Raw genomic sequence first — 20,436 nt, forward strand, 5'->3', positions numbered from 1 at the left:
ATTATTCTTCTACATGCAGTGCTACAAAATAGTTGTTTTTTTTTTTAAAGAACATGATTACGTAAAAGGTCAGAGGCAACTTCAAAGCTCACGTTCAGCTAATCACACAGATCAGTCCAATTCAAGTAGTCTAATGAACTTGGCTTCCAGACAGGAATATTCTTTGCTGGAGGAGCAGCCCAATGTTTACAGACACAACATGGCACTGGTCTGAATTCACCAGCGAGCAGCAGCTCTTCCTTTCCTGCACCTTTGCACCCCTGACTGCCTTGATCTTCAAGGTCACAAAAAGAAAAAAGCTCCAAATCAGAATATGAAGGAAGCTGCTTTTGCTTCCATTCGTCCCATGACTCAAAAGCTCCCTCACCCTCCCCCCCCCCCCCCCCCCCAAAAAAAAAGAAAGAAGAAACAAAACTAGATGCTTATTCCCCAATTGTGGCCCCTGCCGGTCTTCGGATCAGAAAGGATTTTCTCAGCTATTGCCTGTTACAGGAGAAAGGTGCCCCTGCCTGCCCACCCTGCAATTCCAGCCTAATTCCACACGGGCATTTCGGAAGCTCAGGGATGTTCGCTAGCCCCGGCGCAGCCCCGCACTCCCTTGGCACAGGATTCCCAACAGCACCGAGGGGCTCTCTAACAGTTACCTGCGTGTTACTCAAGTGGCACCGGCTCCCAGCCACACTACACTGCCAAACCTCATTCCAAAAAGTGCATATTCGTGGGTTGAGACTCTTTTATTGGTCTTCAGGAAAGCTAACTGATGATTCTGCTGATTGCCTGCAAGGAAGGGAATTCCTCGTCCTCAATATGCAAAGCTTTATGAGTGACAACGTCCTGCTGAGTGAGCACTTGCTTACACGTGGGGCAGATGCAGCAGTCGAGGTCAGAGCTGGAGTCCGTCTGCCAGACATTCTTTTTGTTCTTTTTGGGTTTGTTTGAGCTTTGCTTCTCCTTGATTTTGAAGTCGTTGTGAGCAGAAAGCAGTTCTTGTTGCTTATCGGTGTCTGGCAACAACACCAACAACTCATTGAAGATTTTCTTGAAGTTATCCCCAAGTAGGTCTCGGCAACTCTTGTAATACTGCGCTGCAGAAATCAGCCCCTTGAGCGAAAAGAGGATGGGCACAATTAGAAATGAGAAAACAGCAACTCCAGCCTATAAAAGGACTCCCTTTCTTCCGGACCACATCATTCCCACTGCTTTTTTGCTATCTTGACAATAAAGAAGAGTTTCAGTGGCACAGAGAAGAAAAACCATCTCCCTCTTGCTGACAGCAGGCTGTGACAGACGTGCATGAACCGCATGGTTTGGGGAAGGCTCTCACCTACTCACCTGTCTGAATTGCCCAGAATGAGTTTTAAATTTATTGAACTTAGATTCATCGCTCTGAAGAAATTCTTTAATAGATTGTATTAGCTGAATATTCCTTTGCTGAAAGTTTTCAGGTATCAAGTATGATCCATGACAGGATTTTGGTCTGCATTTGGGAGAAAAAGAAGAATTTGACCGTACTCTATGTTATAACACACAGGCATTCCGTAGCATCCTTCCGTACGGGTTTTCTCTAGTACATATTCCCTTGTTCCACCCTGCTTGCCAAGCAATTACTGCTAGCAGAACAGAGCTAGTTGGATGGGATGCTGAGATGCATCTGACTGGAGACATTTAAAATGAAAGCTTAAAACTAGCCATTCTGTAAGGCAGGTTTATTATAAAGACATGAGCAAAAAAGACCAGGTCCACACTCTGAGTAAAGCAGAACAGATTAATACAGACATCTGTATTAATCTATAAATCTTCCCTTCCTTTTCCCATTAGCTCATCTTCCCAGCCCACAGGATGCCAGCCAAAGCCAGGGAGTTCTAGAAATGGAAGCACTGGAAGCCTTTGGAGGTACCAAGAGCAGTGTACCACAGCATATATGTATATATACATAAATAATATGTGTGTGTGTGTGTGTATATATGTGCCAGGATGTGGCAACAAACTCTCCATGTGGTCCCTATTTTATTATTTTATTACATGGCTGCTTTCTGCCATAATGCCCATGTAGAATCATCCCTTCCAAGTACTCTGTGTTTCTTCTGAAGCCTACGTGCCAGAACTGAGATGCTCTGTGTGTTAAGCAACATAAATTCAAAGCATTTTTACTTACTCTTTCAAGGATGTAGTGACAGGTTCAGGGACATTGGTGGAAGGAATAACAGCAAAGCCTGGAGGGGGTTTGCTAACAGGCACCGACAGTCCTGGGGGTGGAGGAGGACTCTTTAATAGCACCACAGTGTTAAAGCCTAAATGAAAGCAGAGAACAGGCAGCAGGTTATGGCACATACCTGTGTTACCCATATTCTGCCATCTAAAATTGACACCAGTGGTTTGATGTACTCTCCAAAAGCACCAAGGAGCAAGAGTCAGCAACATATACCACTGTATTTGAAGAAACTTCAAGGGGTAGAAAGCTGCTCCCTTAACAGTCAAGCCAAAAAAATACTTCATAGAGCTCATGTTACTCTACAAGAAAGCTCCAGGAAAACAAACTAAAGCTCCTGGTGAAAGATGGTTTTGCATTATTAAAATGAACCCAAGCCACTCTGGCAGTCACAGCAGCACTAAACACCACACAAGCCATAGCAGACAATAAGCCCAGCAGCATCTGCAGGGCACCACAGAACAAGAGCACAAAAGTGATGCTGCTTTCATTAAAGCCTCTCTTGTTGCTACGTTACTCCACTTTTACAAGACTGCGGTGCCACTGAAAGCCTGGGCGTTGGATGTTTGCAAAACAGGACTGAAGTGACTGAGCAAGCCAACTGCCAGGGCCAGCAGGTGCTGCCCTCGGCTAAAGACGGTGCCCACAGGAGCTTCCGAGATAGATCTTAACACATGGAAACACATGGATATCACTCAAAAAAGCAGTGACTGGCAGCTCATCCATGAGCCATCCCCAAGGAGGCACTTGCGGCCACACGGAGCACAGGGCTCCCAACACTGCCACCAATTCACGTGTGTCACAGTGCACGTTCCAAAGAAGCAGGTTGCCCACGGTGTCTTTTTGGCTTCGAATGCTGCGTGCCAGAACTGCTCCTCTGCGCGTGGCAGGCGCGAGGAGCGCTTTGTGCTCCTCTGCCATGGGCCACATGCCACATTTCTGGAAGCTACAAGCAGACTGGGCTGTGGGGGCCCTGCAGCACTCACCTGGTGGCGGAGGCATCCGAGCTGATCCTGAGCTCCCAAGAGCTGGGAAGTCTTCCTGAGGTAAAGGGCATGGGTTAGTCACTGTGGGCTTTTTAAGGCCAGGGGGCTCTTTGGGGGTGCTGCAGGTTGCTAAGGATTTTTCCGAGTGACCGTTCACGATGGCTGCAGATCTGTCAGGGCCGTGAAGGGCAGAGGAAGCATTTGCTGTCTGCTCTGCTCCTGGCAGCTTTTCAGCAGGTGCCTTGGGAAAAGACGTATCCTGCAAGAGCTGTGGGGACGATGGTCTCTGCTTCTCAGCCCCCATCTTCTTTTTCTTGCTCACTTTCGTAAAAGTTTGTGAGGTAGAAGCTGCCAGCAAGGACGATACATCAAACATAGTCGGCGTATTTCTGATCTCCTGGGTTGTCAAGCCACTGCCACCGTCTTCATCATCTGACAGAGAGAGTTTATTGCTCTTCTTGCTTCCTTTACTGCTGTTCAAGGAGGGTGGCTTTTTGGCTATCTGGTTTGCACTGGGGCTACTAATGGCTTTGACCACACTTTTACTGGAACCGTTGTTCCATGCAGACGTGATGCTAGTTACTGTTTTGTTAGGCCTCATTTTGGACACCAGAGCTGGAAAATCCTCCTCTTGAAAAGCTGTTTTCTTTGCACTAGCTATGTATGTCAGAGACATCCCAGAAGAGATGGGTGCTGCAGAAGATGACAAGCTTGGGAAGTCTTCCTCCTTAAGCTTAACTGGCGCCAGCTGGGCAGAGCTGTGAGAAAGGAAAAGTTCAGCAAGTTACCCTGGTGCTGGAGGCAGGGCAGCTCCAGGAGGCAGAGCCAGATGAGCACCCCACTGCAGCCACCTTCAGAGCACCACGCAGGGCAGCACAACTGCCCTACCTGCTACAGGAGCAGGAGGCACTCGGGATTATCAGTTGTGCCTGAAATGTGGGTTCTTTGAAGAAGCCACGCTGTCCTTGCTGTGCTGCCTGCACCTCACCCTGCGCAGCAGCCGCACGCGCGCTGCAGGGGGGCCATCTAGCTGCCAGGCCTTGCAAAGGCTCTATTTAATAAGCACCAATTCTGGGAGAGGATGCATTTTACAACCAAAAATACACGGTTCCATCAAGGTAAACTGCCAAGTTAAAAATTACTGGAACAAATGTTGAGAATTTCATTGAAGCTACTCGAAGATCAAGCTGCATACTGAAGTGATAGTTCTGTCATGCAGGTTCCTAGCAGAGCAAGAGTTCAAGGGAAAAAGGGGGAAGAAGAGGAACTAGGTGCAGTCCAGAAGAATGTACAAAATTATTTTCTAGGGGAAAAAAAGCCACCGAATTTTTTTCACTGCTACAGCCTTGCACAGACTTACCCCTGTAGAGGTCCCACTGCTGCACCGATTGCTGGAAAGTCATCTTGGCATAAAGCACCATTAGCAGCTGCTTCTTTGGAGTATTGGAAAAAACAAAAAAGACCAAAGATATGTTTTCAACCAAAATCCATTCATTTCAGAATGAAAGCTATCATGGAACATCACGTAAGCACCAGTGAGTCCTATTTTCAGCAGCTGATGATGCCGTTAACTGTGATATTAGAAAAGGACAATTTAAATCCACGTGTCACTTCAGTTAACTGCATCCCCACTGTGTCACTGCACACTGGCTTTGGCATTTAGCAAGTTCATGACACTTTAACATGAGAAAAATGTTGGTAAATGTATTCCGAGGGAATCCTCAAGAGCCTAAGATGCTCCTGATAACCTTGCCAGAGACCCCAGCTGAGCTGCACCCAGGAAATGACCAGAGCTCTCAGCTGCTCCTGCTCATAATTAAAGTACAGAACCCTGAAAGGGGAATCTGCTGCTGGAACAGTTAGCAATACAAGAGAGACTTGAAGCAGCCCTATATTGAAGCATCATATACACTTGTCCCCTGAGTTGAAAAAATTCAAATCTTGCTTCCATCAGTTATAGATTTTTGCTGGAAATTACTTCTTTCCAACAAGAGGAATAATTGGCTCAAGCAAGCATCACAACAGATCAGCTCTTGCATGCTGCAGTGAAAAAATGGCATTTAAGATTGGATTTAGTATTTCTGCCCAGCTCCACTTTCAGGACACCGTGCTGCACAAACCCTAGTGCTGCTGCATTAAGATCCTGCACAGTTCCCTCCATATTCCCTAGCTTTGGAGCACACTGCATGGCCATGCAGCCCTTTGCCAGGCCAGTCCCCGGGCCTGGATTGCTTCTCTGCAGCTGCAGGGAATGCTCAGCACTAACCTGTAGCATCATTTGAAGACTTTGGCACACGTTTGGAGCTGGGTACTTCCAAATCCCTCAATTCCTCCTTTTTAGCCCTGCTGATGCTGCTGTCATCTTTATCTTCTACCCGTTTTTTCTCTTCTTGCCGTTTAGCTGCAACAGATGCCCTGACTGCTGCTGCAACATCTCTGTCCTCTTCTTCCCTACAGGACAGGACAGATTTTCTTGGTCAAACAGTAGGGATTAGTACAGACCTTTGTCTCACGCCAGCTCTCACCTCTCCAGTGTCACATTCCGATGACACTCCCTGGCCTTGTGCTGTCACCTGCTGAGAAGGCTGAAACAAACCCACTACTCCACAACAGCCCCAGCAGTCTGGTGAGACAGGCAACATTCACCCCCTGGATTTGCAAGTTGTACATGTGGTGACAACAAATCAGTACTGAAGAGCCCCAGGTGCACTGGGAGAGACAGCAGCAAGGATGCACGAGGACACTTGTCTCTCCCACTCATTTCCAAATGTATGAAGATTTCATCTGAAGGTTGAAGGAACTCTGAAATATGGTTTGTCATGAACTCCCAACACATGCACGACTCGCATGCGACACTGACACATAAGGTGCTTGGAGATGGATTTTTTTCCCCAGTGAATTACCAGTAATGAACTATCTGACTGTCCAGCAAGAAAAGAAGAAAGAGATGTGCAGTATGTATAAAGCACTCAGGTCTTGTGTGGATGAAAAGACATATAAATGCAAAATTTCGTATCAATACTTAACCCTCTTCTTTTTCCAAAGCACTCAGTCTGGCCACACAGAGATCTGTTAGTTCAATGAAAAGCATGGTCCTTAGAATAGGAACTTCATGATTACCTAGACCAAAAAGTCCATTAAACCTGAAAAAACTTGTCACTTCAGAAAATCCTATTTAGAAAAGTTAGCACCAAATACAAAAAAAAAAAAAAAAAAAAACAGAAACAACCAACAAACAGTTGCTGCAAATTAGTTTAGTATTCTGAGCTTGTTGAAGATTACATTGCTCATTTCCTTAGGCAAGTCCAGAGAGCTGAAACTTCGCACAAAATAGATTTCACTTTGAGCAAGCACATGACCAGCACTCCAGTTTAGAGCAAAGCCTAGCTCTGATCTCAGCTAAGGATCCACTAGGGAAGCTCCCAGGTTTTGTATTCCCTTTTCTCCTACTGCCCTACCAAAACATCATCAAGTGGTAGTTAAGAAACAACACTAAGCGGCAAGGAAAATCTACCAGATTTGTGCTACTCACCTCTTGTATCTCCAGCTGCCTCTTCTGTTTTGCTGACTCCCTCGGCCGCTGAGCCTGCCCGACCTGCCCTGCCTGTTAAATCTGTCCACTTCTTCGTAGTCCTCTCCACCTATAACACCTAAACAGGGGAGACGGTTGATCAGCCTTAAAGTTATTTCCCTAATCTGGGTATTACACGATGCCTGAAAAAGGTTAAAAGATTAAGAACAAATCTTGATTTCTTTCACTTGCAATGGTTATGTAGTCTGTGTAACCTCCAGGAGTAACACACTCATATTTTGTAGTATATGGAACACATTGTTACCTGTGATGGGAGCTTTAAGCAGTTTCATTTTTATGTGCAGAGACCCGTATGCAGAATTGCACATAAAAGTTTGGAGGTGTGTCAGTGGCTGCACTCCTCTGCTCTCACGCTCCATCTTCATCCCTAATTTATACTACTTGTGAGGCAATATGTTTAAATAAAGGCGAACGGGAAGGGAGCATCAGCCACTAAAACCGCTTGCTCCCACGGATGCCCCTTTGGCACGGCCACCCCGGCGCCGCTCACCGTCGCTCCGGCGCTGGTGGCGCGGCGCAAGGCTGAACTGCAGGTCGATGTGGCGGTTCTGGCGCGCCTCGGCGCGGCTCTTGCTGTGGCACGCCGTCTTGTGCGCCTTGTAGTCGATCTCGGTGCGGAAGGCGTGCGTGAACTGCTCCGAGCTGCAGCGGCCCTCCTCGCAGAGGAAGTGCTTCTCGCGGAAGTGCTCCCGCAGGTACTCGTAGTCGCTGCGGGGACACGACAGGCTGAGCCACCCCTGTCCCCTTCTCCCTGAGGCTGCAGGGAGCTCCCTGGAGCTGTCGGGAAGACCGGCCTCCCCGCTGGTGCTTCCCTATCTCCAGGGCTCTCCAAGCTCTTCCACACAGCGCGCGCCGCCTCGAAGCTAGACGGCACCCACTGGGTGACCATTAGCACATCCCGCAGGAGGACAACAAGTGTCTCCAAGGAAAATTTGTTCCCACTTCCTTTGCACAGAAGTTTTGGCCCGTTGTATTAACAAACCACACAGCCAACAAGAAAACGTTAAAATAACAGCTAGATAGGAAGTGACTAGTGCTGCCACTAAAGAACAACAGATCAAACAGACAGATTTCAGAATTATTAGTCCTGCACTCAGTATATATATAAAAAAATACACTGCGGCCAAATGTACAAGTCTTTGTAAGCTACAGAAAGAGAAATAAGCCACTTTCACAAACCTGTAGTACTCCTGAGCACCATCAGAGTCACAGAAATGACAAAAATAATGATCTCGTCTTAGGTGTTTCAGCAACTCGTCATTATCCAAATAACGCTCGTCGCAGAATTTACAGAGGGGATGGCCACGATGAGAGGTGTCATCCGGATCTCCGTGGATTCGATGGCGGGCAAGGTCCTTACGAGAATACCATTTCCGTTCATACGTGAATATCTGAAGAAATACATACATATATCTGTATTACTTCATGTGAATAGTGAACAAAGTGGAATAAGGCAGGTTCTGCACAACTTTTTCAGCTGTAAGAGTGGAAGATTTTCTTTGACCAGCCTCAGAAAGGTGCAATTTCACAACTGACACCCCAAAAATTTCAGTGAGGAGCTAAAATTCAAACAATACATCCAAATTAAATACAACTTGCAGTTCATTCAGTTCAAACACTGGAGAAAAAAAAATCACTTTTTCTTCACATTTTTTTCCCCCATAAAGTAACAAAATTGGAATTATAATCTCTGGTGGAAAAAAAGCTTTAATACTTATTTATGAACATGCAATACTTGCATACTTGGGCTTGAAAAGGAAAAAGGCAAAACAGAAGCAAGCTGTTTTACCTTCCTCCAATAGCAACTACCCCATATAGTTACATACCATCAATATGGTTTGGTGAGCAAATTCTGCATTACAAGCCAATATTCTGTCCCTGCTAACATCTAATACACAGGCTGTTTTAGTAGAAAGGGTTATGAAGATGCCAAAAAGATGAGCATATCCTTGAACACAGATACCCTTTATTTCTCGCTGAGATAAAGAACATTAACTAAAGAATGTTATTGTGGAAAAAGGTTAGTTTGGCATAGCTGCCTGAAGCGCATTTAAGAATTTCTTTTCAGTAATACGACATCATTTCTCCAAAATTAAACTGTCTCTGCAGCATTCTGAAATTAAAGGGCAACAAATTCTGCTATCGTTTGTGCTTTCCCACAAGGAGACTGTGATCAAGTGTCTTCTTGTGGACTTGGAAGCAGCTCTTATCCCAAGGTACGCTGCAACCCAAAGCACAGCATGGCTAGGAAAGAGTCAAATGAGTTCACTGAACGTTAACCCTGCAAAAAAGAGAGAAAATATTGGTCTCCACTCAGAGGAACTCTCTGATCGCCTCTGGATCCTGCTCCTTCTGGCAGTAGCCAACAATTCAATTGACATAAGCCAAGCACGGCAGGGCAAATGCATTTCTCCAGTTTGACACTTACCAGTTTTGGAGGAAAAAAAAAAAAAAAAAGAAAGAAAGAAAGAAAGAAAAAAAAAAAAAAACACACAAAACTATGTGTAACAAGTCCTAAAAACACTTGCTCATGCATTAAGCTCCCTCCCGTAACAATAAGCAATGCTGACAACAGCTACAACCAGGTTAGCAGTCTTACCCGTTGATTTAGCAGCAGCTGCTGGTTCTGGCTGACATGCAATTCAGAAATACAGAAAAGCACTCTAGCTCTAGGCAAAGATGGAATTCAGACTTTGAGTGCAAAAAAAGCATCCACTTTTTGACTAATATCAGCCATTCTAAGGGAAATTCTGGGGGGTAGGAAGGAATTCAATGATAATAGCAAGAAGAGTAGTTTAAGCAAGAAGAGTAGTTTAAAGGTTCAAGAAGAGTAGTTTAAAGGTTCACGGCACAGCACCTTTCCAGGCTGAGACAACTCAGCTTTCCAGTAACTGCTTTTATCTGTACTGGGCTCTAAGAAATGTTTTAAAACTACCATTGGTCATGTTCTACTCGGGGACATCAAATATAGTAGACCTCGGCCACTGATAACATTAGGTTTCGTCTTCCTATCAAATCAGCATTTTGATTTTAATAAGATACAGGAAACTTGTTGTGAACAAATAAACATGATAATGAAGCACAATTATATTTCATGAAGCCAGCAAGATGAATTCCCATCCTGTACAGGACCTGACTGCAAATACTAAGTTGATTCTGGTCTCACAGAGGAAATCTAACATTCTGTGACGGTCTCTTTTCCTTAAGATGGCACCAAGTATTTTCTCATTTGCAGTTTTGTTTTATAAAGTTGTTATAGGTAAAAGACTAAATGGATGTTAAGTTTCTATTGTCACAGTTACAAATCCTGCCTATGAGTCAGGATTAACTTCCTATCAGAAGGCTGGGTCTTCGGTACATATATACATTGTGGGGTGGAGCTAAGCTCAGAAGGTTATTAATCTAGTTGGGTTTAAATTAAAACATAATCCAATTAGAATCCTTAGGCCTCCTTCATTAATCAGTTCCTGAAAGGAGAAAGACCTGAAATGCAGTCACTAGTTTCACTGCAGGCAGCTGAAATTCCATGGCCACCCTCTCGCTCCCACCTCCCCAAATACTCTTTCTGCTCATGTAGGGAAGCTCTTTGCCATACCTTAAAAAAAAAAAAAAGGGCTAGCTCACCTTTAAATGCTTAACACAGAGTTTGCAACAGAAGAGTTCATGCTGCTTTCTCATGTGCTGCTCCAGATCTGCAAAGGTGCTGAACGGCCTCGCGTCCGGGCACACGGAGCATTCGTGCTGCAGCAGCTTCCTGAGGGACGAAGAAAGGTTTATTAAAATTATCTGACTCCTTCTCAGCAATCTCATACCTTTAGCAAAAGGCAAATGTTCCACCAGTGGCAGAATGCTGCCTTTTTACAGCTCCCTCAGCTATGTGTAATGAGGTTAGAGTCCTTTTTATTCCAAGGATACTTTGTCACCTGTCAGAACCATATTACACAGAGGCTTGAACTGCAAGGGAAGAGCTGAACAGCTACTGTGCAAATAATGCACTGCTAGTGTGAAACCTGTTGCATGGACATGTTACAGCCCACTCACACATCTCTAGTTCATTGAGGACTCAGCCATTTTATGCAGCATTCACATCTCATTATGCTTTCAACCGTCAGGAACTGAGGAATATGACAGGAAGCACAGAGCAGATAAAGAACTGCAATAAAAAATGCAAATAAAACAGAGTGATTCCCAACAACGGCCAAGGAGAGAGCACTGGTCTCGGTGGAAAACCCCACTCACTCACTCTTGATGGCTACCCATGGAAATGAAGTCTCAGCAACTCACCAGAAGCATGAAAAGTAACTCTCAGAGCTGGTTTATAATTAATCAGAATGTGCTTTGGGCCAATCCTGCTCATTAACCCACTGCCCAGTTCCATAAATATGATGTCATGCAAAACCATAAATATATCAGCAAAGCTACTGTGTCAGCACCAACCAGGCTGGACATTCCACACCAGTCTCTAAGGAAAAGGCACCACTGCCTGCATTGTTTTGCCTCTCTCCTTCGCACAATTCTTTCTATTTAACTAATTTTAATTAAATTTAAATCCTCCCAATTAAACATGTTATGAAAAATACTTGAAGAACATGACATTGATGCCACATTTTTATTCTGTTGGGTTTTTTTTTTTTTTACATCACCCAGTCAGATCCAGTTTTACATCATCCAAGATTTTTGTAGGAAGAGATTGCTCTTCATCCATGCAATGCATAATACAGGTGCTTTTGATTAGCCTTTATACAACACAGCAATAAACATAATTATAACAGTAATACCTTCCTCACTAAGTTACAGAGCAGCCAGGCAAGGAATGGAAAGCTTTCCGGCAAGTTCGCTATGCATAAAGTAAACAAACAAACAAAAAAAAGCAGAAAAATAAAGCAATTTTTTTTAATCAATGGAGCAACACTTCTGTATTATGCATCTAATAATCTACTAATAATCTAAAATTCCAGTTTTGAGTTGCTCCCTTTGCCCACCTTGGCCCTGGGAGCTCACACCAAGGGGCTGGAGCCCCTCCTGCCACGGCCACTCGCAGTGCCGGGTGACTAAGGTACACGGTGTGACAGTCCCTCCGTTCCTGGGGACAACACCACTTGGATCTATTGAGTCATGCGTTTCCTGTTACGTAACGCAGATAAGAGCGTGGTGTTTTAGGGATCTGCACAGAAAGGATCCCAGTGTTTACCTGTACAGCGCGTAAACATTTCCATCCGTGAAATAGATGTCATACTTCTTCTCGTGCTGCAGCTGGTTCAGCGCTATCGCGGAGAAGGACGTCAGCTTCCTTCCAAAGACAACCTGCAGACAACACGGGGGCACGTGAGAGCTGCACAGCCCTTGGGGTTGTAGTCAAACACCTTGGCACCACCGGGATCCGTCAGGAACTTCTTCCCGGCCTCGGGATGGGGCAGCATTTCCAGAGCCCCGTGCCAGGCCCTGATTCTCGTCAGTGCCCCCCAGCTCCTGTCACCACAACTCCCAGCGCAGCAGCAGCGACGGCTCCTCCAGCAGCTTCCAGCCAGAGAGCCAGGTTAGAGGAACGTGGATCCGAGTACACTCATTTCTGGATTCTGGACCAGCCCTTTGGATGAGGGAACCACTTTAAGCCTTGCTTTGCTACCTCAACTTCAACCCCGAGCCCTGCACTCGGGCCCCTCCGAGGGGATCACAGAAACTGGTGCTCCAAAAGCCCAAAGTGACGTTACTCAGAATCCAACTGGGAAAGCAGCTTCCTTTCCTGAACTACCAGGGAATCACTGCATCAGTGCTGGGGTTAGGACTGGACCTTCTAACACCACCCGGTCACTCACAATCGCTCCAAGCAGCTCGTGGAGCAAAGTGCAGCCGTTTCCTACGCCACGTCCTGCCTCGGGAGCCACCTGCCGCTGTTCCCAACTCGGGAAGTGGCACTAATTGAACAGCTGGAATTATCCGTGCCAGCTCCGAACGGTGCAGGGAACCCCGAATACAGTGACCATCTTTCAGCCGTCGCGGTGAACACTGCAAATCCAGAAATGCTTACAGCCTTACCAAAAGAATTTAATTATATAGGACACGTAGCTTAACCTTGTTAAATCCAAAAGTAACTGCTCCCCTGCCCCTGCTGGGGTGAAATAGCTGGGGAAAGATTTTTTTAAGTTTTCTTTATAGCAAGTTAACTGTAAGTTAACCAAATGAAAAAACACGACAACCCTGAGATGTCAATCTTAGAATAAAGAGGATAAAAGTCAAAGGCAGGTGGAGAGATGACAACTAAGTCTAACTTCAATTATTTAAAAAATTCAGTGTCAGTGAAATTGTATAAACATTTCAGTGTGAAGCGAGTTCTAGAGGGAGGAAGTCATTGCCGAAAAGCAGCTTTTTGTTCTTTTTGCAGGAGACCAACACAGCTTCCTAGGAGAACTCCAAGCCCAGCCTCAGGTACACACCTACACACACACCCCTACGCACAGAACAACACCCTGACTGACCCTTCAGGTCCCGAGCCCATGGCAGGGTCACTTTACAGGCCAACAAGCAACCCTTGCTAATGCAACTGTGGCGATTACGTGTCGCCCAGCGCAGGTATTACCACAACAAGAACATCCTGCTTTCTGCTCCCGTGCGCTGTCACCCTCGCACTCATTTTGCCTCCACCTGGACACGGGCTCCTCTGCTCACCAGCTCAGTCCGCGACGCAGCAGCCGGGTGTTACTCCTAATACTCCACGCGGATTAACAAACCCTGTTTTGGAACCTACACGTAAGTTCAGTTCATTCAAGGACAACTTTTTGGTGCGATTCCCTCAGCTTCTATGTTTTTTTTTTCCTCTTTGAGGAGAGATGAGTGAATAGACAGTAGCAGTATCATAGTGGCACTTAAAGATAAGGGGAGAAAAAGGAAGAAGAAGGGATATTAAAAAGGACCTCTCGGGCAATTATAATATAAGGGCCATTTTAAACAGTTAATAAATGAGATAAAAAAAAACGGCTTAGTGAACTGAAGTTCAGCCTACATAATAAAATAATTATTACAAAACTGAAAAGCTCTTGAGATTAAGAGTCCATCTGGGACCCTAGGGAAGGGCAGCAGCACCCGGCTCGCTGCTTCCCAGCACAGGGCAGCTCCTCGGAGGAGGCTCGGGGAGGCCACTGCTATGGGAGGGCATCTCTGCAGGCGCAGGGGCTGCTCGTGCGCCAAAAACGCTCGTGCTCAGCCCAAAAACCCATCAAGGCTCCCGGCCTCCGCCAAGTCGGAGGAGCTGAGCAGGCGGCCCGGGCCTGCCAGTCCCTGCGGCCACGTGAGCAATGGGAAAAGCAGCCGACGTGGTTTATTTGGGCAGCGCTGCCTTTGTCCGGGGAGGGTTTCTGACCCCCTTCCACACACGCTGCTTTTGCTTCGCTCCAAACGGGCCGTTTCGCTCCAAGCCAGCGCCGGGCGGCCCTGGGGGAGCCGCCTGCTCCTCCCCACCCCAGTTCAGCAATTTCGCGTGTAAAAGGTTCGTCTCCCTTCCCGGACAGCTCGGAGCAAAGTTCCGCACCGGAGCCCTCCCTGCGGCTGCAGGGGGACGAGCGGCTCCTCCGAAACGCCGCGAGGCCGGCAGGAAAACCCAAACCTGGCGGGGACGAGGCGGCTCCCGGAGCCCGGGAGGGCAGCGCGGCGCCCTGTGACCGGGCCTGGGCCCAACACCCAACGTCCTCTTCCTCCCCGGCCAAAAGAGCTTAAAACCAGCCCAGAAACCGACCCGGCGGCCAACGCCAGCTTCACAGAACGGCTTAAAACCCAACGGGCAAACGGGGATTTCCCCCTCCGCGCTCCGTTTCCCTCTCGCCGTCCCCTCCCGGCGGGCCGGCCGCTCACCTGGCGCAGCTCCTCGCGGCACACGGCGCAGTAGCGCACGCCGCACAGCGCCCGCATCCGCACGGAGCAGCGGTAGCAGATGGCGTGGTCGCAGCGGCCGAGCGCCACCACCTCCAGGTCGCCGCAGCAGAGCACGCAGGGACCCTCGGCCGCCGCCACCGCCGCCGCGCCCGGCGAGGCCGCCATGGCGGCGCCGACACGCCGCGGCCTGGCCCCGCTCCGCCTAGCAACCGCCCCGGCCTAGAGCGCCGCCCGGCCCGCGGCGCTCTGCCCGGCCTCCGACCATAGAGATGCGGCCTCCTCTTGTGGCGCCGGCGCGGGGTGACCATAGAGACGCCACCTCTCCGCTTGCCACCCCCTCTTGCGGGGAGCCAGAGCGCCGCTCCTCTTACGTCAGCGCGCACGCTTTGCGGCGCCTGACCATAGAGAGGGAGCCTAGAGCGCCCCCAGCGCCGCGCCCCGTTGATCACAGAGACGCGCTGTCAAGAGCGCCCACCGCGCGCGGGGCCCCTCTAGCCGCCCTCGCTGGTCGCCTGTGAGGGCGGGGGGTGTCACGGGGGAGGACCGAGGGGACCGGTGTGGGCGCCGCGCGCGGCGGGCCCGGCCCGGCCAGGTCCCGAGGGGCCCGCGGGTGCCCCGGGGCGCTGCGGGCGGGAGAGGGCGCTCCAGCAGCGCGGGCAGCCCCGTGCCGCCCCCGCAGCCATGTTCCGGCGGGGCCGCCCGCTCTCCGCGCGGCGCCGGGTCCCCGCCAGGCGGGAAAACCGGAGCCCGTCGCATCCCTGGAAACGCCGGGGTGTTCCCGCGCCTCCTCCAGGAGCGACGGGCAGCCCCGCGCTGCCGTCCCGCCCCATCCGCCAACGTGTCCCCCGGCCCGCGCCACCGCGCGGGGCCCCGCGGGGCGGTCCCGGTTCTGCAGGGAGGACTTCGCAGGTTCCCGGGTTTGCCGGGTGAAACATCCCGGGAACGCGTTTAGAGCAAGGGAAATTGAAGCACGACGTGTTAAATTGCACGTTAAAATTTACCGTGAATTCCAGGGAGCTGCTGTGTTGAGCATCACAGATTGGAACTAACCGCAAAGCTGGATTAGCAACCCCCGAGTCAGTCCTATCTTCTTTCTTTTGCACTGAAATTCTTTGTCATTTTAGTTGAAAAAGGCCCTTCCTTTTCCTGCGCTGCATAAATGATCAGTCTGGGACAAAGGAGCATCTAAAATATGGTCAGTTCATTAGAATTTGTCCTGATGTTGTCTAGCCCAGCATCATTTAGCAGGGCCTGCAATGTAAAATAAATAAAGTTACAGGTTAGATAAGTACTAGAAAAACTAAGTAATTGAACATTAGGGGTCATTGGATACAACAGGTAATATTTACTTAAAGCAACCCATTTATCACACTTCCAATTAGAGGGCAGATAATATATGTCTTTTTGGTAATCAACCCTAAAGTGTGGGCAGGGTGGGGCTGTATCAAATAATGAGGAATGGCCGAGGATGTCGGCTGTAATTACTTCAGGAAATGTGCCCCCCTACGTTAATGACACTGTTGAAAATGTTCTCATGTCAAAGCTGCATCACACAATTTTGGAGAGCAATTAGCATGAAATGAGATGGAGGCCGCCGACAGTAATGTGCTGTCTTAAGTGTCACTCGTCTGTGAAATTACGCAAGTACCCCAGCGATACGGCCAAGTGTAGGGTAATAAATGCACCTGCATAATTAGGCTTAAAAGTGACATTACTCATCACAATGAACATTGTGAAAAAACAAGCGGCCAGAACCGCAGTTTGGGCTTTGGAGGTTTCATCTCGGGGTTGTTCTGCTGCCCGGGGGTCCCGGCCTGCATCGCTCGCCCAAACTCAAGGCTGGTGAGAGCTAAAGCTAAAGCATCCTCATGCAAGCCTGTTTTTCTCATAGTGTTTGGGGCATTCCTGGTCCAAGGAAACGCTTGGCTGTTTCCCAGGGTGCTACAGTGGTTTTACAGGCGGCATTCCCAGCAGCCGATCAGTTAGGACGTTTTCTTCTTCTGGGATGAAATTTGCTATAATCAGTGTGTGAACGGGATTTCGTATCCTTTTAGCAGTGAAACTGAATTGCACGAGCCATTGAAATTTGACTTGTTTTTTTTTTTTTTTTTCTCTTACCAGATTCCCCGGCTTCACTGAACTCTGGGTTCTAAAGTGGCACCAGGAAGTTCATGTTAAGTGCAGAGCATGGAAGGTTGTTAATCCTTCGAGCGCCAGGATCTGCTCCGTGCAGCCCACCGTCACACACAGGTTGAGCCGCCCTTCATGTGCTGTCCCATAAACTGCACCTATTTGCACCAGATTTGAAACACCCATAAAATGAGAAAAAATCCCTCTTTCATTATGGTACAATCTAGGACTGTTTTCTTGGTGTCTCTGCATCGAGCAAGTGGACCAACAGGCATGCTAAGGGGCCAGTGTCGAAACTTTTCTCCAAAGCTCGTTTCCAGCACATCACCCTTCTGAAAAATGATACTGCTAGTGTATGTGAGTCACGGCTTTCGATTAATTTATTTCACAGTGCAAAGAGGGGGTTTATAATACTCTTTCAATGGATTGAATCATTCTTTGCTGATGACTTCGGTTTTATTTCTCTACTAATTGCAAATGGAATCTGGATCTTAGCACTAAGTATGACCCAAAAACATAAAGAAATGTGATCATATATAATTAATAGGCTTCAATGCGCATTGTAAGTATCTTGATTGGTACTTAGTTCCATGCGTTGTCAAACAGGAAATGCTTTCTGCCAAAGAAAAAGAATTAATATTAATGCTAGCGATAGTTAATTTCCATGTTTACTAGCCAAGTATCACATACCAATATGAGAAGGAAATGTTTCAAATCATTTAATCAGGAAAATTCTTTGAAATAACTGGTAACTATGCAGATAGGCCCAACAAATCCATTGCATTCAGACAGCAAAGGTTCAAATATTTATAGTTTAGCTCTAAAATACTGTCCAAGTCTAGACCTGAAGGTTACACTTCAGCTTAGTTTCAGATTTATAGCTTCAAGTGGATTTGGTTCATTTGCAGTGAAGCTACTTAGTGCGTAATAGCAGCATTTGATAAAGTTTCTGCTGAAAATCATGATTTTCTCAGGGCTTCTTATTTTTGGAGTAAGTCTGGACCGTTTTGTCCCCGTGGGCTGTTTGCAGAGAGCTCCCCCCACCTCCCGGGTCACCCGAACGGTGTCACACACAGCGTGAGCCGCCCTGACACTGCTTTTTGCTGTAATTTCAGGTCTTGCAGTAAGGACAGTCTGGAGTGGAACAGTCTGCAGGTGAGTGATGCATTCCTTGAAGAAGGAGCTCTGGCTTCGGTGTCTCCTGGATGTGATGCTTAAAACCAGAGCGTGATATGGAGGCGAAGTGAAGAGTGATGAGCTACCCCGTGCGCTCCCTTACAGCTCTCTGCTGCTCAAATCCACCCAGATGCCTCCATTCACAGCACATTTAAGGTCCTGGACGTCTGCAGGCTCTGGAGGTATTTCTGACATGCAGAATTGCGCTTGAGGTTACGGGGAATGCGGCAGCGTTTGGCCCAACCGCGTTGCCTTCCCCTGAGACACCGCTGAGCTGTCCCTGGGCTATGAGGAAGCCACTTGTGGCACTGCAGGCTGCTCCGGTGTCCCCAGCATCAACAGGCAAAAATGCCACTAATAGAAAATTGGTCTGTATTTCCTACATTTAAAAAATACCCCAGTCTGCAATTGCTAGGCACATTACTTGTTCACATTTTTTTTAAAACTGAAACATGTTTTTCTATTTAAAAGTTTGTTTGTAGAAGGATATATAAATACTTAGGCTCTTTGATTCACCTACAAACATGCTACACTTTGCACGATGCCTGATTTCAGATTTGACCTGGAAATTGTCCTCCAAAACACGGAGTCGAGACAAAAGCTCTTCTGAAAGACAGTGACTCCTTAAACGGCAGGGGGAGGACGAGCAGGGAGGGGAAGTTTCCTTAAAGCCTGGAGAGACATCCATGCTGGGAAGCGGAGCTGTATTTTAAGCCATTCATAAACATTAATCTCGTGATAGTGTTTTCTTTAGCAACAGCTTGCTGGAGGATGAGAGCGTGGTAAGTGCAGCTAACAAAATATAGTACCTAGATGGGAATACAAGGAAACGGCGGTGGGGAGGGACGGTATTAGGCTTCCAGCGTGCAGATTCCCAGAGCAGGACGCGGAGCTCGGGAGAGCTCTGCTTGCCAATAGCATTAAGGGAGCTGACTTAGAAAGGGAGCGCGGCCTCCGGAGCTCCCTGGCTTTCCCCTTTTCCAGCCAGCCACACTAAGGCGCAGGGAGCTGCAGCAGTCGGAGAGCCGGAATTCATCCGTTTGGGAGCGCCGCTCCGACTCCTCGTTTGGTCCTCGCCAGCCACCGCGCTGTGACAGGTAGCTGGGTGGTTTTGGCTGCTGCCACCCCACCTGGGCCCGTTTGCCTTCAGAAAATGTTGTTCTCAGCTACATGATTTAGAGCCCTCGGCTCCAATTAACGTATACCTATATAATTAGGTGTACAGAATAGCCTTGACTAATTACATTTTGAGAAACTCAGAGAGCGCTTTGGGATTGTGTGGGATTTGGTTAAGAGATCTCAAAGCTGTCAAAGAGAAGATTCATCTCACAACTCTTCCTCCTCCCTGTAAACATGCTCAGGGTTGGAGCCAAATATACGCTGCACTTCCCACCTGGGGGTATTTGCTCCCTTGGGTGGCTGTAAATCACTTCCAGGAGGACTGAATCATGGAGCAGAGGGGGCCAAGAAGCCGCTCGCCTGCGAGACCTCCCGTGGATGCCGTCGTTTTTTCCCGCATTTCATTTTTTGTGTCTTTCCTGCTTGTTGCTTTTCTAAGGCACCGTCGTTTCACAACCGCGTGAGCTTTCCGTCATGATTCCCCGGTGTTGATATGTCACGTCCCAGTCGCACTGTTGGCATTACCTGAGCCTGTGGGATATTTCGAGGCTTTCCGAGTATCCGGAATATCCCGGAATATCCGTAGCTGCTGGAGGTGAGCTCCGGGCCCCGGCGGGTGGCTGCTCTGCTCGATCCGGGCTCCCTGCGGATCAGCTTCCCGACGGAGACACCTCAGCAAGCGGAGGGGCCAGGTCCGAAGTGCGGGATCGTGCCCTTACCTTGGAAGGTGATGGATATCTTCATTAAGCCTGGGATAAGCCATAATCAATTAGCATCGCCTGGTGATTAGCACAGAAGCCGTGGGTCTGTCCCTCTGCTCAGCTCTGGTCTCCAATCAGTGATTCGGTTATTCCCTCTCTGCGGCTCAGTTTTAAGCAGAAATAATTCCACTGACTCAGCGGGGTGCGCTGGGGCTTAATTATTGCCTATAAAGGGCTCTGGATTCCTAAATGATCGATGCCTTGGGAGCACGGGTTATTAGGAAGCTGGATGCCGTGTTGGGAGCGCAGGGTCTCAGGGAACAAACACGTTCATTTGGCTTTGAGTGGCAAGCGGCAAAGAACTGTGCAGAAGTATTGCTGCGCTTTTTATTTTCTTTAGCTCAGTGCTAATGGATCCGTTGTTTCACGCAAAGGTTTCCACTCCTCTTGTTACCTCGTGTGTGACATTTACAGTACTCTTTGTTCCATTAGCCAAGTAATTTGAGCGAGTTTATTATCCTTTAGAGACTTCAGCGCTCGCTGTTTAACTTCCATGTGACTGGACCCTGGAAAAAGTCTCTTAAAATAATACGTGAGCCTAAAAATAGTGACAAGTTGGGGTTTTTAGGAGTAAAAGAATTAATTTAATGCCCTCTA

General features: G+C 48.0%; 1 protein-coding gene across 3 annotated transcripts; it reads right to left on the bottom strand.

The window, feature by feature from the left end:
* Window positions 1–719: 719 nt before the first annotated feature.
* Window positions 720–14,841, bottom strand: ZNF598 (zinc finger protein 598, E3 ubiquitin ligase). 3 transcript variants are annotated; one of them, XM_088537756.1, is made up of 13 exons: window positions 14,633–14,841; window positions 11,979–12,091; window positions 10,412–10,541; window positions 7,967–8,178; window positions 7,278–7,495; window positions 6,728–6,845; window positions 6,223–6,264; window positions 5,462–5,646; window positions 4,556–4,625; window positions 3,196–3,953; window positions 2,156–2,291; window positions 1,333–1,477; window positions 720–1,101 (listed from the first exon to the last, which is right to left on the bottom strand). In XM_088537756.1, the coding sequence occupies exons 1-13, from the start codon at window positions 14,816–14,818 to the stop codon at window positions 754–756; spliced, it is 2,661 nt and encodes an 886-aa protein (XP_088393882.1). In that variant the 5' UTR covers window positions 14,819–14,841; the 3' UTR covers window positions 720–753. The 3 variants fall into 3 exon arrangements, with proteins under 3 accessions (XP_088393882.1, XP_088393881.1, XP_088393883.1); XM_088537755.1 differs by having other exon boundaries at window positions 4,556–4,628; XM_088537757.1 differs by lacking the exon at window positions 6,223–6,264 and having other exon boundaries at window positions 4,556–4,628.
* Between the last annotated feature and the right edge of the window lie 5,595 nt (window positions 14,842–20,436).

The sequence above is a fragment of the Tinamus guttatus genome, unplaced genomic scaffold, assembly GCF_059628265.1.
Source record: "Tinamus guttatus ecotype Peru unplaced genomic scaffold, ASM5962826v1 Tinamus_guttatus_pri_ptg000861l, whole genome shotgun sequence".
Taxonomy (NCBI): domain Eukaryota; kingdom Metazoa; phylum Chordata; class Aves; order Tinamiformes; family Tinamidae; genus Tinamus; species Tinamus guttatus.